This window comes from Lycium ferocissimum, chromosome 6 (assembly GCF_029784015.1).
Source record: "Lycium ferocissimum isolate CSIRO_LF1 chromosome 6, AGI_CSIRO_Lferr_CH_V1, whole genome shotgun sequence".
Taxonomy (NCBI): Eukaryota; Viridiplantae; Streptophyta; class Magnoliopsida; order Solanales; family Solanaceae; genus Lycium; species Lycium ferocissimum.
The window spans coordinates 5592983-5617343 of record NC_081347.1 but is presented as its reverse complement, the minus strand read 5'-3'; the positions used below and the strand labels follow the sequence as shown (position 1 = coordinate 5617343).

At 32.5% G+C, this 24361-nt stretch overlaps 2 protein-coding genes across 2 annotated transcripts; one reads left to right on the top strand and one right to left on the bottom strand.

Moving 5' to 3' along the window:
• The first annotated feature begins 6817 nt into the window (after nt 1-6817).
• LOC132059067 (acyltransferase GLAUCE) lies at nt 6818-10707 on the top strand. Its single transcript, XM_059451551.1, has 2 exons — nt 6818-7336; nt 9671-10707. The coding sequence occupies exons 1-2, from the start codon at nt 6875-6877 to the stop codon at nt 10592-10594; spliced, it is 1386 nt and encodes a 461-aa protein (XP_059307534.1). The 5' UTR covers nt 6818-6874; the 3' UTR covers nt 10595-10707.
• Nucleotides 10708-13578: 2871 nt separating this feature from the next.
• On the bottom strand, nt 13579-15027 carry LOC132061043 (protein TWIN SISTER of FT-like). Its single transcript, XM_059453923.1, has 3 exons — nt 14867-15027; nt 14059-14119; nt 13579-13866 (listed from the first exon to the last, which is right to left on the bottom strand). The coding sequence occupies exons 1-3, from the start codon at nt 15025-15027 to the stop codon at nt 13579-13581; spliced, it is 510 nt and encodes a 169-aa protein (XP_059309906.1).
• Between the last annotated feature and the right edge of the window lie 9334 nt (nt 15028-24361).

Sequence of the window (24361 nt, the reverse complement as noted above, 5' to 3'; positions counted from 1 at the left end):
GCTCCCTACCAAGGGTTTTTCCATACTCAAAGCTTGAACCGTCTGCAGTTAAGGGGAGAACAGCTAAAGTAAACTCCGCTACACCACATCATGTTAAGAAATTTAACTTGAGTTAACTCAAGTTTCTCTTTAACTCATGTTTCCTAACTCGCAATTAAAAAAAAAAAAAAAAAAAACTTCATAAAGAAAGTTAACTCAAGTTAAATTTCTTATTACAAAAAGTTAAAATTTTACCATAAAAATTGGAGTTACGTTAACTTTTTTCTACTTTGTTTTTTATAATAAAAAAGTTAATCTCAAGTTTTCTAATTTTATGATAAAAGAAGTTAGACTTTTACCATGAAATTTTAATAAAGAAAATTATCTTAAGTTCCCTTTATTAAAATTTTACCATGAAACACTTTAATATGTAACTTCTTTTTTAATGAATAAAGGGCATTAAGAGCAATAATTGATTAAATGGGAACAAATAAACATACATGGATAAGTGTTATTTTTTTACCTTTAAATGAGGATAAGCATGAATGTACTCATACTTTGCTAAAATTTGGGGTCGTATGGTTGAGATTTTGTTGGGACTCGTTTAAGGCAAAAAATTAGTGCATTAGATTTGTTCCGTCCAATTAACTCAATTACTGCGTTAAGGGTATTTTGGTATCATTTTTTTTTTGTTGGGCAAACATCACAGATGCCTTCTCAAATATTTTTTTTCCCTAGATGCCCCCCGTTATGATACCAACATGGTATATAAATATATCATGATGGTATCATGAAGATCTTCATCTTCCTTATCTTATCCATGATACCGTCATGGTATATAATATCTGCCGAGACGGTATTATGAATGATCATGTTCATTTATTAAAAATGACACACTTTTTTCGAAAAAAAAACCTCTATGATACCACGCCTTATATACATATCTTGATGGTATCATAAGCTTTATGATCTTTCAGGAGACACTCCTTGCGACCATGGTACCGTCATCATGGTATATAAATATCTTTGAGACGGTATCATGGAGGACTGTTTCATTCATTCTCTTAGTCCTCCATGATACCATCGTGATATATAAATATACTGCGATGGTATCACAGAGAGGAAATGGTACCATCATTGTATATAAATATACTGAGATGGTATATCATGGAGGACTGTTTCATTCCTTCTCTTAGTCCTCCATGATACTATCGTGATATATAAATATATTGCAATGGTACTACGGAGAGGAAGGACTTTGGCTGAGGGGTATGTCGGGTAAACATTTTTAGCCGACGGGGGTAGAAGCGAAAATAGTTTGGGAGAGGGCATGGCGGGTAAATATTTTGTATTTTGGGGGCAATTAGTGATGTTTTCCCCTTTTTTTTAATTTTATTTTTTATTTTTTTATGGCGGGGATTTTGGTTCATTGGCTCTTTTATTGGGTCATTTAGGTTCCGGACTTGTTGGTAGACTGGTATGTTTCAATGTCAAAGCTTAAGATCAGATTTCAAAATGATAAGGGTGAAAATTTATTTTTACCGGATGTTTAATTTACACCAAATTATAATCAACTGCTATTTGTTAAGTATTTTAATAAAGTGAAAATATATATTAACTAACATGGTTAGGGGAAAAAAATTATTTACTCGCATATCATGCCTCTATTGATTTGGAGTAAACACACGGTGGAAATATCATGTTACCACTACCCTTGATATTACATAGTGAAGATAAATTTTTGAGTGTATGGATTCTAAATTCTAGAAGAAGACAACTTACAGAGTTTAAGATAAATTTTAATACATATTAAGCAAATTTTGAACACAAATACAAGATTTAAATTAAAGCTATCGAATTTACCGTAAATAAAACTATGTCTACGCCCTACTTGATAAGTGTCGGTAACCTCTATTCTAAGATCTTGGAGTTATTTTTTGTTGGATTATGGTTAATTACAAGTTCATATACCTTTAATCGACCGCTTATTTTTTTTAATTATTATAATAATAAAGTAATAAAATTAGCTTCTATTACATAAAAGTAATTAAACCTATTCACTGTAACACTAAATTTAAAATATTTTCTAATAAATTGATAATTAACCAAAATGACCAACATGAAAGTCGAAGAGAGTAGTATAAATGACACGTGTTTTACAAAGACATAAGAAATCAACTACCCAAATTATGAGAAAACCCCAGTCTTTATGATCTTGTACTCGTTTTCCAATCTATTTGTCATAATTAATTTTTTACACGTATTTTAAAAAATATTAAATAATAAAATTAGATCTTTGATTAATTGATTCTTCTTTATTTTTTGATTCTCCCACACATTAATATCTCTCTAATTCACTTCCTTATATTAAGGTTAAAATTTTAAAATTACAAACATTTTCTTAATTTTCTGAATAACAAGTTTTTAGAACAACTACTACTTTTGATAAACATGACAGAGGAGGAGTACTAACCTAAATTGTGGTCCAAAACATTAGTGGCTGTCACAATTAATTGAATGCGCTTTAATGAAATGGCAATAATTGGAGTATTCAAGAATATAGTTGGACTTTGTCCCTCAACTTATTAGTTCTAACTAAATTCAAGAAATGAAAGTACATGATACAACCATGTGCCATTGCAAAAGAGGTCACATCCTAAAGCCCCCTTCTATCTTACTTTGTCTTTTGTACGTAAATGTTTTTTCTTTTCTCTCATCTAGATTTAATAGTTCTGGTTTCTCTTGTGTAAATGGTAATATGACCAATTGTAAGAGTAAATTGAAAGAAAAAAGTTTTAATTTCTTAAATTGCACAAAGATTTTTTTTTCTCAAAGGTACAAGGATATTACCCCGAATTGGATACTTTTACATATCAAATCATTGAACTAAAAGGTCACCATAAATTTCCAATGGCTGTTTATGTCGGAATGCCATAAAAAATATGAAGTTTTCCGAGGTAAAATTTGTCGAGAGATTTTCGTCAAACCAATGTCACCGATTTTGATATACGAACAAACCTTAAATAAAGGATGATGAGTAGAATTGTAGTGTAGCAATTTTACTCGTCCTCGCTACTAAGGATGTAGTGGGATGGAAGAAATACTTCCATTTTCAAACATAAATCTCGAGCTCGAGCCTTATTCATAAAGGAATTATTGGTAGAATACGTAGTATGAATCTGAATTAATCATGCAGTAAATTTCAATTATTATTTGTCCTCAGTGATGCAGGGTTCAACTTTCCCTCCTGTCGACTTAGTGGATCAATTTTCCAAAAATAAATTACTCTATAAGGGGTCGTTTGGTAGATAGTAAATTATCAATTATTTTATTTTGTCCTTTTATATCATCTTTTAGATGGTTAAAATAATCCCTCCTGTCGACTTAGTGGATCAATTTTCCAAAAAAATTTATACCTTCTACCAAATATATTACTATCTATAAAGAAAAAGAAAAACGTTAACAGTTTCAAAAGTCAAACTAGTCATTGACTAATAGTCTAATACTACAGAAGAGGGTCTTTTTATCGTGACTAAGACATAAATCTTTCATGATTCAAAATTTACTATGTGAAATTACTTAAAGAGGAGACACTTATATGTTCCAAAATTAAGGAGGACAACCTTAGGTTAGGAGAAGTTGGTTGAAATAGCCTTTCTTAATCACCGACTTTCCTTCAAATCTTAATTGCAATGCTCTGAGAGGTCTTAATTAGCATGAAGAATAATACAGTACCTACTTGTATTGGTGAATATATATATATATATATATATATATATATATATCGAAAGTAAAGATTATTGCAAGCATATATAAAGAATTACAGTCAATCATCAAGTTAGTCAAACCATAAACTTGTTTAACTATGTAACAATCACCTTATGGACTCGCTTCATTCGTACTGGACAGCAGGGAGCCGAAACGATCCAGCAGCAAGAATTAACAAGACTTAAATTGATTGCGTTGCTTGTGACCTCATTCTTATAATTTAGCTTGTTGACCTAATTAATGCTAAACACTACTAAGTGATTAACAAAAGTTAAGATATAGATTAAAAAAAAAAATTAGTTTAAGTTATATACGCTAACAATTGTGAAAATAATTTGCACAATCATATTACTTAAAGGGTAAGAGTTTAAAATTTGTGCATTGACATGCAGTGGAAAAGTATTATACAAATTATAGGTAATCTCTTGATAAGCAATAGATTGTAATCTATTAAAAATGTTAACTAACCTGCTGTCATAGGACAAAAGTTAACTTAAAATTTTAAGCTAATTATTAGTAAGCCGTCTCTATTGATAATCTGGTGACTAACCTACTATAATGGGTTGAAGAACATTGATCGTGCAAAAACACTTTACAATCTGAATGTAATGAATTAAATCCAAATTTTTAATATGTCAATCGTGGATTTTATATCATGTAGTTGCAACAATTTTTCAACTAACTTCTCAAGCTTTTTAATACACAATCATTTTCATAAGTTAACCGCTCAACCAATTATTAAATGTTATTGTACCGAGTAATTAATTTAAAGTCGAAACGATCATGGAGTTCTCATGAATTTTTGTGTTGCGGGAATCAAATCAAATAATTGCTAAAACAAGGCTACAAATTAGGCTCAATTCTTGTCATTTTAGCACATTTCTTGATTTATTTTCTCCAAGTATTTATATAAAGTTGAAGACCACACGTAAACAAATAAGTTGAATCAATGCTTCATTTCAAATAGATAAAAAGCAAAACCAGTATACAATCATAATTAATACGTCGCTAAAGTAGGTGGAGACATTATATGGAGTAGAAATAGTATATTTTCAAACATCTAAATTTAACTAGAATTGGTAATCTACGTACGTTTAAAGCAAGAATGGTATTTCAGGCAAAGAGTGACAAAATTAAGTGGAGTATAGAGAAGTTTCTTTGTTTAAACTTTAAAGTGATATTTATCAAAACCTATATGTGTTTTATCATTTTATCTTAATTTTTCTACGTTTAAAGTCTAAACTAGTAGGGATTGATCATATCACTCTTCAATATTCATAGTGCTCCAGCAGGATCAGTAATTTCAATACTCAACAATTTGTCTTTTAAGAACAAATTATGAGTTATCGGTAAGCACAAACATCCTATTTGAGCTCCCATTTTTGGTCTACACTATACCAAAGAGAACTTGGTGGCATATATTTTCTTTTTAGCGGCATAGTTATTGCTTTCACAAAAACATTTACTTAGCAATTGGTTAATGCCATTAGATCCAAGGTCGCTAAAGCCTTTAGCGGCATTTATTGTTAGGGCTAAAGTTTGGTATTGCCGGTAATAATTGATTCTAGAATATAATTAGCGGCAATTAAGTTATTGCCGCTAAAAGCATATTTTGTTGTAGTGCTAATATTTTGATAAAGGAGGAGGATTGCAGTAACTAAGAGCCAGCATAAACCTAATCAATAACCAATGATATATCATATATACGAGAATTTGATTTAGTCGAGCCCCAAAATAAGTATCAGATATCAAATGAAAAATAAAGAAAACAAAATAATATTTAAACACAATAGGTAAAAGAGAGAGAAAAGAACGAAAAAGGGGATAAAAAGAAGCCTTTAAGTGAATGGAGTATGATACATATGAAACTTTTTTTGTTTAACGTTTGGGTATCTAAACTCACTTCTAAATAACTTTCCTGATACGTAGGGGTCATTTAAGAGGAACTGTTGTATATTTGAATTTTTTTTTTTCATGAAAACCTTTAACACCTTTGGTTACGGATAGAGAGATCGGTACATAGAGCTTTTTACTAGTTGAGTATGCAAAGAAAACTTACCATAAACATACATCCTTTTTATCTCTGCTAAATGCATTCATTGCCACAACAGAGTATTATTTAGTAGTAATACAAAGTTATAGGCAATTGTTATCCTTGAGAAGAAAGGCCAGTTGTACTGATACTGAAAGCACATAAATGTAACTCTATTAGATTTAAACCATACTCTTTCTTACACTTGTCACACTTCTAGCTTTATCTCTATGTATCTTATTCTTACCTAAAAATGTGCAACCATATGACTCAAAAGTCTCCCCAGAATCACTTCCTTTGCCCTCTCACCTTTCCATATGTCCTCTTTTGTGTACTGATCAAAATTCACTGACCCAACTAGGGTAAAATAGGGAAAATGATGCTCCTTACCAAGAACAGAGGCAAATTCAAAATTTTAAACTTTATGGATTCCCAAGGCGACCTCAAATAATATACAATAATATATTGAGTTCACAATAAAATATTTATATCTATTAAGTGGATTTCCTTAATTTTATACAATCTCATCACTAGAGGTTTTACGGGGTGTCGAGTGTAAGGCTAATGCCTAGTGACATGTCAAGGACACGACCAATGCCCAAAAGCAATGTCACAATTAGGGGTTTTTGTGCCGTCAAGTGCAATTCTAATGCCTAGTGACATGTCAATCTGATGGCCAATGACTCTAGGCCTACAGGCAGCGACACTAAGACGACGCATAGTGACATGTCATAATTAGAGGTTTTTTGGACTGTCAAGTGCAAGACCGACACATTGTGGCATGTCAAAGGCAATGTCAACGCCCAACGACACACGGCTGATGCCAAGCGACACACAGCCGACGCTCAGCAACATAGGCCGATGCCTAGTTAACGACATACTCTCTGTGTGTGTATTGATCCTCCACTGACTAAGAATTGAAAATTTTCATACCTAGCGATTGAACCCGAGAACTCTGATTAAGTGGGAAAAATCCAAACTATTCCATCATGTGGTCCCTTTTACCTTACTTGATTTTACTATAAATATACACTCCTAGCTACTAAAGCAAACACACCAAACAAAGAAACACAAACTTATATCACTATATTCAACATGGGAGCCGTTTATCAACCCCATGAATCAAATATAGAAGACCTAAAAGTCACAATCCATGACACTAGCTTAGTCTTTCCTTCAGAAGAAACTCAGAAAAAACCTATGTTCTTGTCAAATATTGACCAAGTCCTCAATTTTGATGTCCAAACACTACATTTTTTTACTGCAAATCCTGAATTTCCACCAGAAATTGTGACGGAAAGGTTGCGAAACGCGTTATCGAAAGTTCTAGTCCCTTATGATTTTTTGGCTGGGAGACTAAAGATGAATCAAGAATCAAAAAGACTGGAGATTGATTGTAATGGTGTTGCAGGAGCTGTATTTTTGGTAGCTTCAAGTGAGTTAACATTAAAGGAGATTGGTGATTTAGTTTACCCTAATCCTGGTTTTAGACAACTTATTGCTCACGAGAGCATTGCTCACTTGGAAAAAGATGATAAACCACTTTGCATTATCCAGGTATAATTCTTGATTCTCGTCCTTTATTTGTTGCTCTTTTGGTTCTAGTTTACGTGATACTGTTATTATCTGGAAAGTCAAATAGTAGTTTTTTCCGTGATAAAAACTTATATATATAGACACACACACACACTATTTTAGTTAAGATTTTTTTTTTTAATAGTATTTTTATCAAGTTTCTAATTATATTAATTATATCTTAAAAATATTAATATAATTGAGACTGAAAACAAGCACAAGGTTTTATTCTCGTATACATTTAAAAAAAAAAAAATCTTTATTCCCTTATTCACTCCAAACTACTTGATTCTTTTTCTAAATGGAGAGAGTAGTATTATGTACTGATGGTATACACATTTTTTACACTATCGATGTAAGTTTTAAACCGTTATAGAATATTATTACTCTATTTTTAAAGTAATTATATCCTGCATACAAGATAAACTCATTTCTACCTCAGTTGTTTCTTAGTTTAATTATTATTAATATGGTCAGCGTATAAGTGGCTTGCATAACTCCATACAGGAATTGATTAGTATGTGGCTTAAATAATTATACTAGGAACTCTTAAGAGATCTATCGACAGTTCGCTTATAGCAAATCACTTAAGCCCCACAAGTTCGTCACTGTTAATTTTGGTCCCAAAACATTAGTTTTAGTCTCTTCTATTTCCTGATACTTCATTTTCTTGTAAAATAATCTTGTAATTGTCAAATTCTAATCTTCATCTTTCCTCAATTGAAAATAATTTTCCAATATAAGTTGAAAATATACAAGATCTGTTAGTCGCATTACTAAAATCCATAATTGGAATTATGAACTAGTAGTTCTCTCAAAAGAAAAGAGGAGAAGAGCGGGAGATAATAATTTATGATCTTTTTAAGAAGGCTGAAGTGACTAAAACACCTCTAAACTTGGGACGAATTGCAACTTTAGTCCCCAAACTATTGCTGCACTTCAAGACACCCCCTAAACTTGGCAAAATGGGTTTCAATTCACCCCTGAGCTCATGACCCGGAGTGAGTGTAGTCACTCGCGGGTCCAGCTGTAATAAAAGGCTTATGTGGCCCTCCACGTGTAAAATATTAATGCCACATGGCATTTTCATCCTATGTGTCCTCCACATAGATAAATTGTTTTGAAAAAAAAAAAAGTAAAACTGATTTTTTTTCTTATAAAAAATCCGGAATAATGAAATATTTATTTTAAATCTGGAAAATTTGATTAAAAAAAACTGAAAAACTAGAGTTTTAATTAAAATATCTGTAAAAAATGGATTTTAAAATAAAATAAAATGAAAACTTGATATTTTTTAAAAGTGTCCTAAAAAATCCAGATTTTCATGATTCTTTTAAGACACTTCTTTAAAAAAGAACTGGAAAAACTAATTTTTTTTAAAAATGTGGAAAACCCATTATTTTTTTAAAAAAAATAATGGGTTTTCCAGCCTTTTAAGAAATGTTTTGTATTTCCATTAAAATAACATTAAATGAGTACCTTTAGTTCTTGTAATGTTGGACCTAGCTAGAATAGAAGTGCATAGCAGTCGTTAATTAATTCCCTTTGGGTTCCCACCAAATTCCAACTACTCAATGCTATGAGTAATGCCAATGTTTTGGGCTGCTTCCCGTGAAGAAAAATAAATGACGTTCTTTCACATCTTGTCTCATTTTGATGTAAAAATAGGGACAGATCCAGAAATTAAATTTACTAATATGTATACATACTTAGTAAGTATCTTATGTAATACGTATATAAAGTCTTGAGTCTAAATTATTGGATTTGACCGAGCCTGAAGTATATTGTGCACTTGTGACCTGCCCTTGTGCGAAATGACAACAAAGGTAAATTTGACAAACTTTATTTATTCAACTCAACAATTTCAAATCAAATTATATATACATATAATATAAATATTAGTAAGAGATTATACTTAATTTAGCACTATTCTGAGTGTCATTGATCGTTCGTCCATATGACCAATCATTTTCACTTGGTATCCCCATTTTACTTTTTCACAGACAAAATAGGGGCCATGTATACTTTTTAAGTTGAGCCTTTACCAATTACACAATTGTGCTAGCTTTTCAAAAGACAACAAACACAAGATTAATAATGATGTTAGATAAGTTAGAAGAGTTTAATTGGGATCCATGCTTTATTTATTGAGACACTCATTAGCACTAAACTCCATGCATTCTAAATTACATGTCATTGTCGAGCCACATCAAACGATCATAAATGGGATTGAGAACCATATATATTTTCTTCTCACAAGACACATTATTTGGTCCATGACAACTATAACCATTTAATTCTTTACTTTTTTTTTAGGTGACATCATTTAAGTGTGGTGGTTTTGCAATTGGCATATCAACAAATCACATAACCTTTGATGGTATAAGCTTCAAGATTTTCTTACAAAACTTAGCTTCTCAAGCATTTGATGATGACAACAATAATAGTAAGCCCTTAGCCATTGTCCCATGCAATGACCGTACTCTCCTAGCTGCTCGTACGCCGCCACGTGTCACGTTCCCGCACCACGAATTACTCAAATTGGAAGTGCCCATTGGTGAAGAACTGAACCCTAAAGTATTTGAAACTCTACAAGAAGAACTTGACTTCAAAATCTTTAAACTTAATTCAAGTGACATTAGTTCCTTGAAGGAAAAGGCCAAAGACGAAAATGCCCCCCATGCAAAAATTACGAGTTTTAATGTGGTGACTTCTCATGTATGGAGATGCAAGGCATTATCTTTTGATGTTGAGAACAACTCGGAGAGGATTTCCACTGTTTTATTTGCAGTTGACATTAGGTCAAGGCTAAATCCGCCATTGCCAAAATCTTACACTGGCAACGCTGTGCTGACGTCCTATGCGTCCGCCAAGTGTCACGAGCTAGAAGAAGGGCCTTTTAGTAAAATTGTGGAATTGGTGTCACAAGGAGGTATGAGAATGACTGATGAATATGCTAGAAGTGCAATTGATTGGGGGGAAATTTATAAGGGATTTCCAAATGGGGAATTCTTGATTTCTTCATGGTGGAAATTAGGGTTTTCTCAAGTTGAATACCCTTGGGGAAAACCTAAGTATAGTTGTCCAGTGGTTTGTCCTAGAAAAGATATTATTTTGTTGTTCCCTAATATTGATGATGGTATAAGCAGCAACAATGATGGGGTTAATATTTTCGTTGCTCTTCCTCCCAAACAGATGGAGAAATTTGAGTCTTATTTTCATAAGTTCTTGTTGGCTTGAGGTATATACGTTATTTTATGAACAAGTCTTATATGTATATGTTTTATGTAAAATGTGAGTGTTGAATTTTGTCTTGTATGATGATACTAAAATAATAAAGGATGATTTGTACATTTTTTTCAGGAGTAAATGTGCTATTGTGATAAATGCCGAAATGTTATAACTTCTTGGATGTTTATGAATTCAAGTTCAAATCACGAGTTTTACGCTTAAAATCAACATAACATACTTACAGTGGCGGAGCCAAGATTTTTTATCACGGGGTTCAAAAATATAAAAGAGTAAGAAACGAGGAAGCCAAGGGGTTCAACATCTACTATTTATACATAAAAGACAATTTTAAACTTACGTATACATGATAATTTTTCGCCGAAGGGGGTTCGGGTAAACACCCTGGCCACTATTTGGCTCCGCCCTTGCATACTTATCATTAAAATAAGCAAAAAAAAAAAAAACATTATGCTTTATCTTAAATGATAATTACAAGTAATCGTTCATAAAAAGTGAAATTACTAACCTGATAAATAAGACAGGTAATTTACTACAATAACTAAAATATACCGATAATCAAAAGACTCTTTAAATCCTTAAAAACTAAAAGTTGACGATAAACTTGATCAAGCTTTGTAAATAGTTTTCTCAGTACTTATATCATCATAGGAAAACCAATTGTTTGACTATTAGGGTCCATAACTTGTATCAAAGAAGTCTATTATTTTTACTGATTGATAAACGACAAAAGCAATTGTTTATGAATTTACCATTACTTTACTAGATATACGCTTATATCCAACGAATTTCTGATGAATCCCGTTGAACAGCTCAACAAATGTGCTACGGAAATGTTGGTCGGAAAAACACATATTACTAGCTAGTAGTGTATAGGTAGCATGAAATGGATATATGTTAGAGATATTGAATGCGACCAAATATTCTTTGTAATGGACCCGTTTGGCCATGAGAATTTTTCACTTTTTTCCGAAAAATTATTTCACTTTATTTGAAATTCAACATTTGGCAATGATGTTGTATTTGGAATTTGAAAAATACCTAAAATCTTGTTTTCACTTTTTTCACTTTCAATACATTCAAACAACCTAATATTCTTTGCAAAAACTATAGCAAAGTTAGGGGTGAATTGAATATGGACAGACTACAAATGCCTACATTTAGGAGGAATCTCATTAAGGATCATTGTAATATAGATAGGAGGATAGATAGAAAATATGCTTTTGATGTTCCTTGATGTATATTTTGTATAGCAGAAGAGTTAATCTCTTTATGTAACATATTTTTGTAAGTTTAAAAGAAATACTATCACACTTGGTATGGAACCTGTCCATACAAGATAGGTACAAAGGTGCTAAGCCTATGTTTTGAGGCTTCTGTGAAGTTAATAAAAGAACCCCTCGATTGAGGGGAGATTGATTAAAAAAAAAAAAATACAACTCCAATTTCAAAATTCCAAATAAAATGAAAAATATTTGATTTTCATGGCCAAACGCCTACTTAATGTTTTTTATGGGCAACATAATTGTTTGCTATGAGAGTCTATGGCCATCAATGGGAAAACATCGATTTGTTTTTGGTTTAATACATAGACAACCGCTTGAAATTGGAGTAAAATTCTCTTAGAGTATACTCGAACTACGACTTGTTCTAATTGAACACTTGAACACATGATAAAATGTTTCTATTAGACACTTTTGGTTCAAATTTTGAAAAACTTTTGCGAGTGTTCTCAAGTGCACATTACATAAATAAGTTAACCATTTAAAATATGTCACCTTCTTTAATTATATGCATTAGCTTTAGTAAGCCGTAAAATCTCACACTTGTTCCAATTGAGCCTAATGTGTATAATTAAAGGAGATGACAAATTTATTGTGGTTAACTTAACTACCTTATAGACGCTTGGGAATACATTCTAAAACTTGAAGCAAAAGTGTTTAATAGAAGCACTTTATAATGTGTTCAGGTGCTCAATAGCAACAAGTCGTAATTTGAATATCTAAATGAAATTTACTGACAAATATAAGAGGATTGTGTATGTATTAAGCCATTTGATTTGTATTAATCTAACAATTGGGTTGGCAGACTGTATGTGCACCAACAGGAATATGGCGTCAAAATTTCAAGCAAAATTTAACACGAGAAATTTTGCTGAACTTTATAATCTTGGTTTACTAGTTGCAGCTGTGTATTTTAATTGCCAAAGAGAGTGGAAGTGGTGGGAGAAGACTGATCCTAGGTTGAATAATTACCTGTATTTAGCTCCATTTTTGTATTGGCTTTACTGATTAAAAGTAGCTAATAAATATCAAGTGTGATCAATATTTTTTTGGTAAAACTATTTAAAATACCACGAAAGTTATTTACAAGAAATATAAATTATTAAAAAGTCAACACTCTCTTGTACGCCCAGGATCGGACTGGATACTTAGAGCGTGTACAACATAAAATGGGGGTCCTACATCGAGTAGACCACGAAATTGGATGAGCGAGACACTAATAATGATAAATAAAATGGACTTTGAACCTAACGCAACTCCAAAAGCTAGCTGATCAATAGGTTAAAAATATTGCTCCAAACCATATAAAGAGACCAATAATCCCTTCCCAACTGATGCGAGAATATGTAGTAAAAATCTTGATCAGACCAAAATACTTAATTATAACTGAAATGAAAAATCATAAGTTAATGACCAGTGACCGCTTTTGAGTTTTGGTTGTGTCTAATTATGAAAATTACTTACCCTTCCCCACAATTATATATATTTCAAATTTCAGATTATCTAATTATCAGCACAAGTAAGGAGGAGATTATTCGTGAAATGACAAAAGGCACAAGTGCCCACATAACTGCAGTTATTTTCTTATAAAATAGTATCTTTATGGACCTCTGGCATTACATGTATTGGCACATTTTAAGCCACCACGAAAAAGAAATATTTGAAAGACGCATATATATTAATGAAGTTGTTTTATTTCTTGGATATATTATATAAGTTGTGCAAATATATATTAAAGTAAACAGCAGCAACAGGAAGGCCAAGATTGTAAAGTTGTGCAAATTCTCTTGTATTGAAATTCTGCCGACTTCGAGGAGCATAGAAATTTTCTCGACGCAATTGAGGAAATAGCACAAAAATAAACCGATGTATTCCCATATTAGGACGTGGGCTCTCATATGATACAACTTCGTTGCCTAAAACACAACAAATAATTAAATAAGTGAATTGCAAAATCATATAATGAAAGAGATTTTTATACTACAAAATAGTGCAAAGTGGTTATTTTAAAACATAACCCTAATCTTAATTTTTTTTTATAAAGTTGAACCAGTATATCAGTGCATATACAGTTATTATTACTTCATATACACTTGTATACATTAAGAATATACATGCGCCCGTATGTAAATATTTTTCTTGCAGTATGGCTATTTGTGTAAAGTTTCGTACAGAAAATTCATGACTAGTCAGTCTTATGACCTTTTTAACTCGGGTCATTTGCACGATTTCCCTTCAAAGGTTCTGGTCTTTAATTTTTATCCTTCGCTTAATACCTCGAGGTTCTGAGTTTGACCACGGCTCAGAAAAAAAAAAAAAAAATCGCAAGGCAGAGGTTTGTAGCAAAATTAGGCCAATTCGGGCAAAAGTTAGGCCTTAAGGCAAATTTTTACCCAAAATTAGGCCTTAAGGCAGACTTTTGTCCAAACTCTGCCTTATAAGGTTCAAACTCAGGTAGAGTTTGAATCCAAATCTCTGCTTTGCAATTTTTTTTTTTTAATTTTTAACTGAGCAGGGATTCGAAGCCGGAACCCATGAGTTTTTTGGCGAAGGTCAAAAATAACAATTTGAGGGACAAAAATTAAAGGCTAGTGCCTTTGAAGAGCATTCCGCGCAAAAAAAAATGTTTTGACTCTCGTTATGTTGTATGTATTATTGTGCTCATTCCGTTTCAAAAGAATGAAGTTCGAAGGTCCATATTATTGACATTCTTGATCATGTCTGATCAAAGTTAATCTTGTGGAAGATTCAATATAATACTTTCTCTGTCTCAAATTTATGAGGCATACTTTATTTTTTAGTATGTTTAAAAAAAGAATGTCATATTTTTATATTTGACAACGAGTTAATTTTGAAATTAAATTTCCATTTTAACCTTAATGAGATGATTTTTATAGTCACAAATGTTTAAAGCTTATTTTAGACCACAAATTTAATAAAATTATTTCTTTCTTTAATTTCGTGCTTAGTCAAATAGTACAATATAAATTGAGACAGAGTAATAAATATTAAAGTCATGATAAAATCTCTAGTGTTGTAAACCACTCTTAGGTTAATAGATCTTGTGAATGGATCCAATACATCTCCTATCACTCTACCAAGTACTCTACCAAGTACAAGTGTATCTCTTCCTCTTGACATTTTGTTGATCCTGATGTAACTTCTTGCATGAACTCAATGAATCATGAGCAAGAGAGTGTACTATTTATAGATTTGTTATGCTATGTTCAAATACTAGCTAGCTAGCTTCATTGTCATTTTGTGCTATCCCAAGACTCTAAACCTTTTTTCTTATCTCTTTCTGTGCAACTTGGAAACACCTTAATATTCGATCTTTTTCTGCAACTTGAAAACTTCCATACACGCATGAGTATATCCAATCTTATTCTTCTCATCTTGTTTCTACGCTACAAGTAGATCTCTAGAGATTATCGACAGTGACAACATTTACTTAAGCTTCCTTGAGTTAAAAGGAGCTAAGATTCTTAGCTTTGTTAGATGACATTTTATCCCAAGTTCCCTATTTAGGGGTACGTATGTTTGATAGGAAAATGGTTTTCAAGAAAATAATTTCTGAAAAATAAGTGATTTTGCCACTTATTCCTAAGTATTTGGTAAGTAAAAAAAAAAAATTATGTATCCCAAAAACATTTATCTAAAATTTAGGTAAACACTACGCCGGCAAAGGTTGGGTGGAAGGGGATGACGAGGGAGTGCGGTAAGGTATAGGAGGGTGCAGGGGGCTGAGCTAAGGGTGGGGGGAGTTTGAGGCGGGTTGGGGGAGGGGTGGGTTAGGGTTGGAGGGAGGCAATTGTTACTTATCGAACTTGTTTTCCCTACTTTCATTGGGGAGTTATTTTTTTATTTTTTTTTTTTTTTTTAAGAAAATCATTTTCTAGAAAAAATGTTTTGTTGTGGCCAACTAAACAAGAAAAAATTAGCAAAAATATTTTTCTTCCTACCTAACATAGCCTTAGTGTTTAAGTTAGAAGGATCTAACTTATAAACACTAACCATGTGATGAATTTATCATTTACCAATGAATTTTAAACTAGTGTGACAGAACACCCTGCTTAATAATTTTCTAAGTTAATGATTTTACTTTTTATGGACGATGGTCATACGAAATCATTTGCTAATTTTCTGTAATAATCTCAACTTCCACTTTTATTACTTCCATTCAATTAAATTTGAGTATCGAGCATGTGTATAAGTTCATAATATTATTGTGACTTGCTGCGATGGTTTGGGTGGAGAGGGTCCAAAGTGGCTTTGAACAAGTTGAAAACATAAAACAAAAGATGAAATTTCTGGTGTTTGGTGCTGGCGCTAACGACGCTAAAGAAGTGCGATAGCGTTGAAGAAAAATCAACAGCAACTGCATCAACGTTGAAGGAGCGCATTGAAGAAAGAAAAATTGAAAATTATTGCGACCGTGTTGTATACTCGAAGGGTATAAATATGGATACTAACGAATTCTGACCTATTTGCCATTTTGAAAAAAGAGAAGCTCGTGTATGATTTCTTCTAGGATTTAGTCATTTAGAATTAGAGATTTGACCGTTGATAAAGTCAAAATCAATACTTAATTATAGTATCTTTGAATGTAAAAGCCGAACAAGTAAAGGAGGGTGCGCACATGGGTGTGCCATATTTGGTTAGTGCATGACAAAATCAGAAAGTTAGAAGAAGAGAATAACTTGCCTTTATTGGCCTATCCTATTGTCTCTCTCTCCTCTTTTTTTTTTGTTGGTAAAGTTCTACTGGTTGCTGAGAGCCAAGAATTGGGAATATGCAACATAATAAGTGGCCATGAATTAAAGATTGGCAAATCATCTATCTATCAAATCTACTTGACTGACGGGCATATTATTTTGTTGGATATATATCAATATTTGGAGAAACTCTCGGGCTCCCTATCCTGTTTCTTATGATCAAGACACATGTCAACGCTCTGATCTCTTCTCCTTTGGACACTCATATTTCTCTCCATCTCTTATATTTGATTAGAGGCGAATTTATAATTTGCACTCTATAATTTTGAGCTTAAATTTTGTATATTTTATCATTAAAATTACGGATGAAACCTAATACTTATTGAGCTTTTGTTACTTTTCACATATATATAGTTATGTTTCGTGTACAACATGGCGAATAAAGTGGTCAGGGGCGTATCTATATGTGGGGCATGAGTTTAAGTGAACCTATGCTCTTCTTCATAGACCATGTATGATCATATTATATTTCTCTAAAATTACTTAAACATATACTTATGCTTCTCTCTGTAATCATGCATAATAATATTATATTTCTTTAAAATTACTTAAACATATATGTATGTACTTATGGGGGGTGGGTATTTTATATATATATAGAGAGAGAGAGAGTCCCCTCCCGCATTTTAATTTAAAAAAAAAAAATCTTTCTTTCTTTGGTTTATTCTTTCAAAATCTCCAAATCTGACACATTGAAATCATCGCTATTCTCCTTCTTTAATCATCATTAATTGTGTATAATTAAATCAAATGTCTATATTAAAATTAATAGCATTGGGTCGAAGGATATAGCATACAGTAAATGGATTCAACCGATCCCAATATTTTCAACATGGAGAATAGATACACATTTGAAAAATTACTAAAATTGCAAAAATTAGAGTCCGGAGCCAAAAGGGTATAAAAATACACGGTATAAACTAAAAGGGGGCGGCCAAAAATTTATATACCAAAAGGGGTATAACGTGGATCAGCCCACGTTATACCCCAACTTTTTCTTTCAACGAAACCGAAAAAAAAAAAAAAATTTGTAAAACGTGGAGGGATCCACGTTTTACAAAATATATTTGTAAAACGTGGAAATTTGTAAAACGTGGGGGGATCCACGTTTTACAAATATATTTTGTAAAACGTGGATCCCTCCACGTTTTACAAATTTTTTTTTTTCCGCCCGGTTTTACAAATAGTTTGTAAGACGTTGCCTCTATTTAAATCATATTCGGCTATGTTTTTAATAAAAAAAATTTATTGATTTTTTTTAATTTTTAAAGCATATAGTTAATTTTAGTGAATAACTCAAATAAATATTTTAACACATGTAATTAAATATGTGTTATATATGTAAAAAAAATAAAATATAAGTTAAATAAACGTCACACATTAACTTATTAATAAATGTTAAATTACATGATAACTATTAAACGGCACAAGACATGTTTTATTTTTTAAGATTTTGATTTAAACGTGTTATTTTTTAATCAAGACATAACTTTATTTTGAATATAAATCTAAGTCTAAAAAATATAAGGTGAAAAACTAGTTGTAAAGTGATCAAACTTTAGATGGTCATAACTTTGCGCTCGGACATCCGTTTTACGCGTTTTTTTTTTTTAACTTGCGTATTTTTTTGAGATCTACGCGGACAAACCGCCACAAGGCGGTTTGGCAGAGCCGATTTTTAAAAAAATACCTTTTATCCCATTCAATTTCAATTTTCCCTCAAATTGGCCTGAAATTTTCAGTTTTAGTTACTTATAAGATGATGATATGCAATAGATTTCAATGTAAAAATCCCGAGGTAATGTAGCTGAATGTCAATTTCACTTCGTTTTAATTTTTGAAAATAAAGTCGACATATAAAGTTGACTAAAATAACCTTACAAACAAACACTAAGTTTTTCCAAACAAATTTAATTATTGAAATTAACTATATGCTTTAAAAATGGAAAAAATCAATAATTTTTTTTTATTAAAAAAAAACGCGTAAAACGGATGTCCGAGCGCAAAGTTATGACCATCTAAAGTTTGACCACTTTACAACTAGTTTTTCACCTTATATTTTTTAGACTTAGATTTATATTCAAAATAAAGTTATGTCTTGATTAAAAAATATATCAAAATCTTAAAAAATAAAACATGTATATACATGTAATTTAACATTTATTAATAAGTTAATGTATAAATATTTTATTTTTTATTTACTCGCAATATAACACATATTTATATCAAAAATATTTATTTGAGTATTAACTATATACTTTAAAAAATTAAAAAAATCAATAATTTTTTTTTATTAAAAACATGTATAGTAAAACGGAATATATAAAAGAGTATAAATCCAGATACCCCTTTTGTAAGTTTATAAAAGTATTCCGATTCTTCTACATTAGTATATGTATTTGTGTGTCTAATAGTCCATGAAACCTATGATATATGTAGTGCATATATAGAGGGGATTATCTGTGTTTATCAATAGTATTATGTATAACTATATTAAGAATATATATATATAAAAAAAATGTAAGACTATGTAAAAGTAATATATATTAAGGATATAAAGAATGTGCGTCTATATATGTTAGTGTAAAGAATGTGCGTCTATATATTATATAAAGAATGTGCGTCTATGTGTATTAAAGAATGTATGTATATTAAACATATAAAGAACATATTTCAAGTGTAAAAGAGTGTACGTCAAACCTAAAATGTATAAAGAACTCGTATAACTAGGTATATTAGTGCATAAAGAATGTAAAAATAATTTACGAATATTCATTGGTGTAAAGATTTTATATAACGAAATTATTCCGAAAAGTGAAGTTTATTTGACTTGTTTCTACCGTTTAGTTAAAAAGAGTATTTGTTTAATAAATATCCTATCAAAAGAATAAGGAACAAAATAATTGTAAAAAGTATTGTAAAAAGTAAGTATAAGGATTGTGGATAAAAAATGAATGAAAATGTGTAATGCCTCTAAAGAATAAAAGATTTGTAAATGGACGACTTAATATTTGCCTAGCGTCAAAATGTGGATTTAACTTAATTAAAATATGTATTAGTGTACACGAAACAATATAAAATGTAATTTGTATTAAGAGTGTATAAAGAATATAAAATAAAGGATGGACTAGTATTTTTGCCTAATCGTCAAAAGTGTGAATTTATTTAACAAAGTATTTATATCAAGTCAATTTAATCTAGTTATGAAAGTATTGACGGCCTAAGTCTTGCCTAAAGCGAATGACAATTTTAAGTTTAACAAACAAGGCGACAAGTAAATAAATATATCAACCCGTCATTCCAAAAATAAAGTTTCCACTATACTATGAGTTTATGTTTTGTACGGTTATAAAAATGCGGAAAGTAAACACAAACGGTGATTCGATGAAGTCTTCGGGTTCCTTCCCAGTATCGTCTTCGAGATGTATCTCGAAGATTTCGTATAAACACTTAGTAAAAGTGCTAGTAAGAGAGATAAATAACTATCGAATGAATTAAAGAAATAATGAATAAACTTAAAATAAAAAACCCTTCTTTTGTACATGGGAGGCCTTGGAAATCGACGAAAATTTCTTCATCGGCCATTTGGTTTTAGTATTAGCACAAATGAATTTAAATAAATGATAAAAAGGATAAAAGCAGTCTCGTTGGCCGCCGGAGTAATATTTACCGAGCACAAAACCAACATATATTTAGCAAAAGATAATGTAAAAAATATTATGAAATAGAAGCGTAATAGTACGATGGATTCATAGAAAAAGCACAAATATGGTCGAGAATAGTCCCGTATGCGCAGCCAAGTTCCCCGAGAAAATAACAACAACGAGACCAAACATGGTGCACAATAGTCATAAACAAGCAAAAAATAAACCAGTAGTAGTAGCTTCGGTGGAAAACGTTTGCGGCAGTTAAAAAAAGAAAGTGCAAGAAATAGTCCAACAATAATCAAAATCAGCAACAGTAGCAGAGAAAGAAAAAATATCACTACGGATGAAGCCAAAACAGTGTAACAACCCACATAGTTCGCCGGAGTTCAGGGCTCATCGAAATCCCACTTGTAAACACCAAAACGCAGTGAAGAAAAAAATAAAAGGAAAATAGAAGAGAGAAAGAAGGAACGGCGCAGCGGCTGGTCCGCCATTGTTAGAACGAATCTCGCCGGCGTCGAACTTCTTCTGGCCAGATCTGTGTATCCGGCAAGAATAGTGGCGGCGTCAAGGTGGTACAAAGAGGACTGAGGTGTTAGTGAGCAGTGGAGAATGGTAGTAGTGTGGTTGAGGGAGTGAGGCGAGCGGAAGCAAAGGGGGAAAGAGGAGAGAGAGAGAGGAGTATGGGCTGGTGGTTCGTCGGAGCTTTGGTGGTGTTGTTGGTTGGTAGTGATGGTGGTGACGTGATGGGGCAGTGGTGGTTGATGGAGGTGTCGTGGTGTGCGGGCTGTTGTTGGCTGCTCCGGTTCACCGGAGCTAGAAGCTCCTAGCCGGAGCAGCGAAAAAGACGAAGAGGGGAAGAAGGAGAGCGATGATGTCATTGTGATGTTGGGGTGTTGTTGGGGTTCACCGAAGCTCGGAGCTCCGGCGTGATGATGGGTCGTCGGGGATGGTGGAAAGAAAGAAAAGGGAGGAGAAAGAAGAGAGGAGTTTAAGGTTTTGAGAATACGAAAATATTTGTATTGTGTGTGTGTGTAAATGAAGACAAAAGATGATAAAATAAAATTACCCTAATTTCTTTTATAAAATAAAGTGACCCATTTTATTGTCCAAAAAATATAAAGTCATACCCCCTTGTCCCCTCAATGCTCATTTTAATCCTTAGGTTATTGTCCAATGGGGATTTCACCCTTTTAACCAATGTATAAAAATCTATTAATCAATGGATGAAGAACCCAACCTATCACTTCAAATGTTAACTTTTTAAAAGGTGACGAGATCTTGACTTGATCGAATTTTTTTTTTCGCGTTTAAAATTAACTGTTTCGATTTTCTCTACACTGACGGACTGTAAAATATAGTTAACTAATACATGTATAAATAATAATGTAAGTATAAAATTTAACGTATAAGATTCAAGAAATGTATTGCTATAAAATAAAAGAAACGATTATTAATTGCACACAATGGTAGTATTACGCTGTACATGTGCAAAAATAGTGATTCTTAAAAATGACAATAAATTGATAAAATTCCTAAAATAAGGATAATTATTGATAAATTGTCAAAAAAATGCAAAAATGTGTAAAAAATGTTATTTCGTGCTCTTTAACGAATCAGGGCTCCCAAAGCATTAATTTTAAGCACGACGAGCGAAAATTGGGTGTCAACAGCTTGTCCCTCTTCGATCGGAGACGATGAAAGAGTTTTCGGATGAAGACGTTGACGTGTAGCCGATTTTGGCTCGACGAAGAATTGCTAAAACGATATGTACGGAGAAAGAAGCCAGATGTTGATAGAGCTTTGATAATGCTCTCCATCCGTCTAGCAGGGGTTGTGATAAAAAGAAAAATGATAAAAAGGGTAGGATTGTTGGTGGCGAAAACATTCACATACCCACGTCATTGCTTCCAAAATTGCCCCAGTGTTGAGCTACGAGACGCTGGGAGGGTGCAAGATTGTATACTTGTTGGGGAAAGAATGATTCTCACCCCGATGTGACCGAACTCTGCTTAAAGTTTCCTACATATCTCGTCCATCACGAGAATCAGGTCAATGTAGTTCGAAAAATGATAACTAATGGATGTGATCGTCCGATCGAATTTTGCCCCGAGTTGTTGTTGGGTGGTCCCAGTGTGTGTTGGACGAAAGACGGTCGCGCTTGAATTCGAGCTACCTACATATCCCTGTGATGGGAGTCAGACCGATTGTAGTTCGGAAAAACTTATTGGGGAGGAAAATGATCTATTGCTAGAAGGGCGACCAAACTCAGAGCCATGGATTGAAGTAGACTACAAAGTTGTATGTCGAGACCCTGATAAAAACATTGGGTTGTGTGCCGAAGCTTTGAATGTAGAGGGGTCCTGGATTGTGTGTGAGGACCTTAATGCATACTCCGGTTTATGAAGCATATTAAGTGGTATGAAAAAAGCTCTGGGCAAAAATTGAACAAAAACAAATGTTTTTTCCTTATGCTCCTGGAACTGGTCCTAGCAGGATCAACAAGATAAGAAGTGCTACTGGATTTCTTGATAAAGAATTCCCTTTTGAATATCTTAGATGTCCTATATACATAGGAAGAAAGAGGAATGAATATTTTGAGAAGATGCTTTCTAAGGTTATCAAAATATTAAATGGTTGGCAAAGAAATATGTTATCTTATGGAGGCAAATATATCCTGATTAAACGTGTGCTTCGATCACCGCCTATCTACACTTTGATTGTATTAAATCTTTAAGGCATCATCAAAATGATTGAAAAACATTTTGCTAGGTTTTTTTTGGGGTTCTAGTGCTGACAAAGACAAATATCATTGGAGTTAATGGAAGAATTTCTATCATCCAAAAAGTGAAGGGGGATTGAGAATAAGAAGCATGTAGGAAATTTGTGAGGTTCTTAACATCAAAAAGTGGTGGACATTCAAAAGGCAGGATTCCTCGTGGGCTAAATTCACTAAGGTTAAGTATGCATTAGAGCTCATTCTATCTCTAAAGTATGGGTTTCTGGTAATTCGCATATCTGGAAATCTCTTACTAAAGTTAGATCGAAGGATGAGCACAACATGATTTGGAGGATTCATAAAGGGAATAGTAGTTTTGGGTGGGACAACTGGACAGGATATGGGGCATTAGCCACTTATTGCATTGATCAGAGTCATTCTACCAAGACTCGTGTTAGTAACTTCTTTGAAGATCTGATCTGGGATACTCAGAAATTACAGAATTTCCTTCCAGGTTGGCTTATGGACAACATCATCAACATAAAGATTGTCCCCAACCATAGAATGGATTTTTATATATTGGAATGCCACCTCAGATGGAGTTTTCAACAACAAATCTGCTTGGGATTCTATCAGAGACACCAGAATGCCAGACATTCGATTAAACAAAATTTGGCACAACAGTGTGCCATTTAAACTATCCTTTTTAATGTGGAGACTAATTAAGTTTTTTGTTTCTTTTCACAAACACAAGGCAAACATATACACTATTAAACATATGAATCTGGAGAAAAATAACGTAATCATTTAGTACAAAATCTCATGCAAATGCCAAATTTCAATTAAATGCATAATTTTGAACATGGAACTTCATGTACTAATATAGAATAAGTAAAGATTGGACCTTGAACACCTTTGGAGTTTGGAACTTTGCCGATTAAATAAGAACTTGAACCAAAACCTTGACTTTGCGACCTTGACTTTGAGACTAATTAAGTTTAAGTTGCCTTTTAATGATGTTATTTGCGGGTCATGGAAGAGAAGTCCAATGGATTGCTTATGTTGTGCAAATCCTCAACCAGAGACCATCAAGCATCTCTTCATAGATAGTGAGCCTGCTCAAAATTTATGGAAGTCTTATGGTCAACCTATGGAGATCAGTTATCAAAGTAGAACAGTGAGGAGCTTCCTACAAAATTAGTGGCAGGACAAAGGAGGAAATGTTATTCATAAAATGATGATCCAAATCACACCTGTTATGATATGTTGGATTTTGTGGACAACAAGATGCTTATGTAGATATGGAACTCAAACAAGATTTTACATAAGGAGAA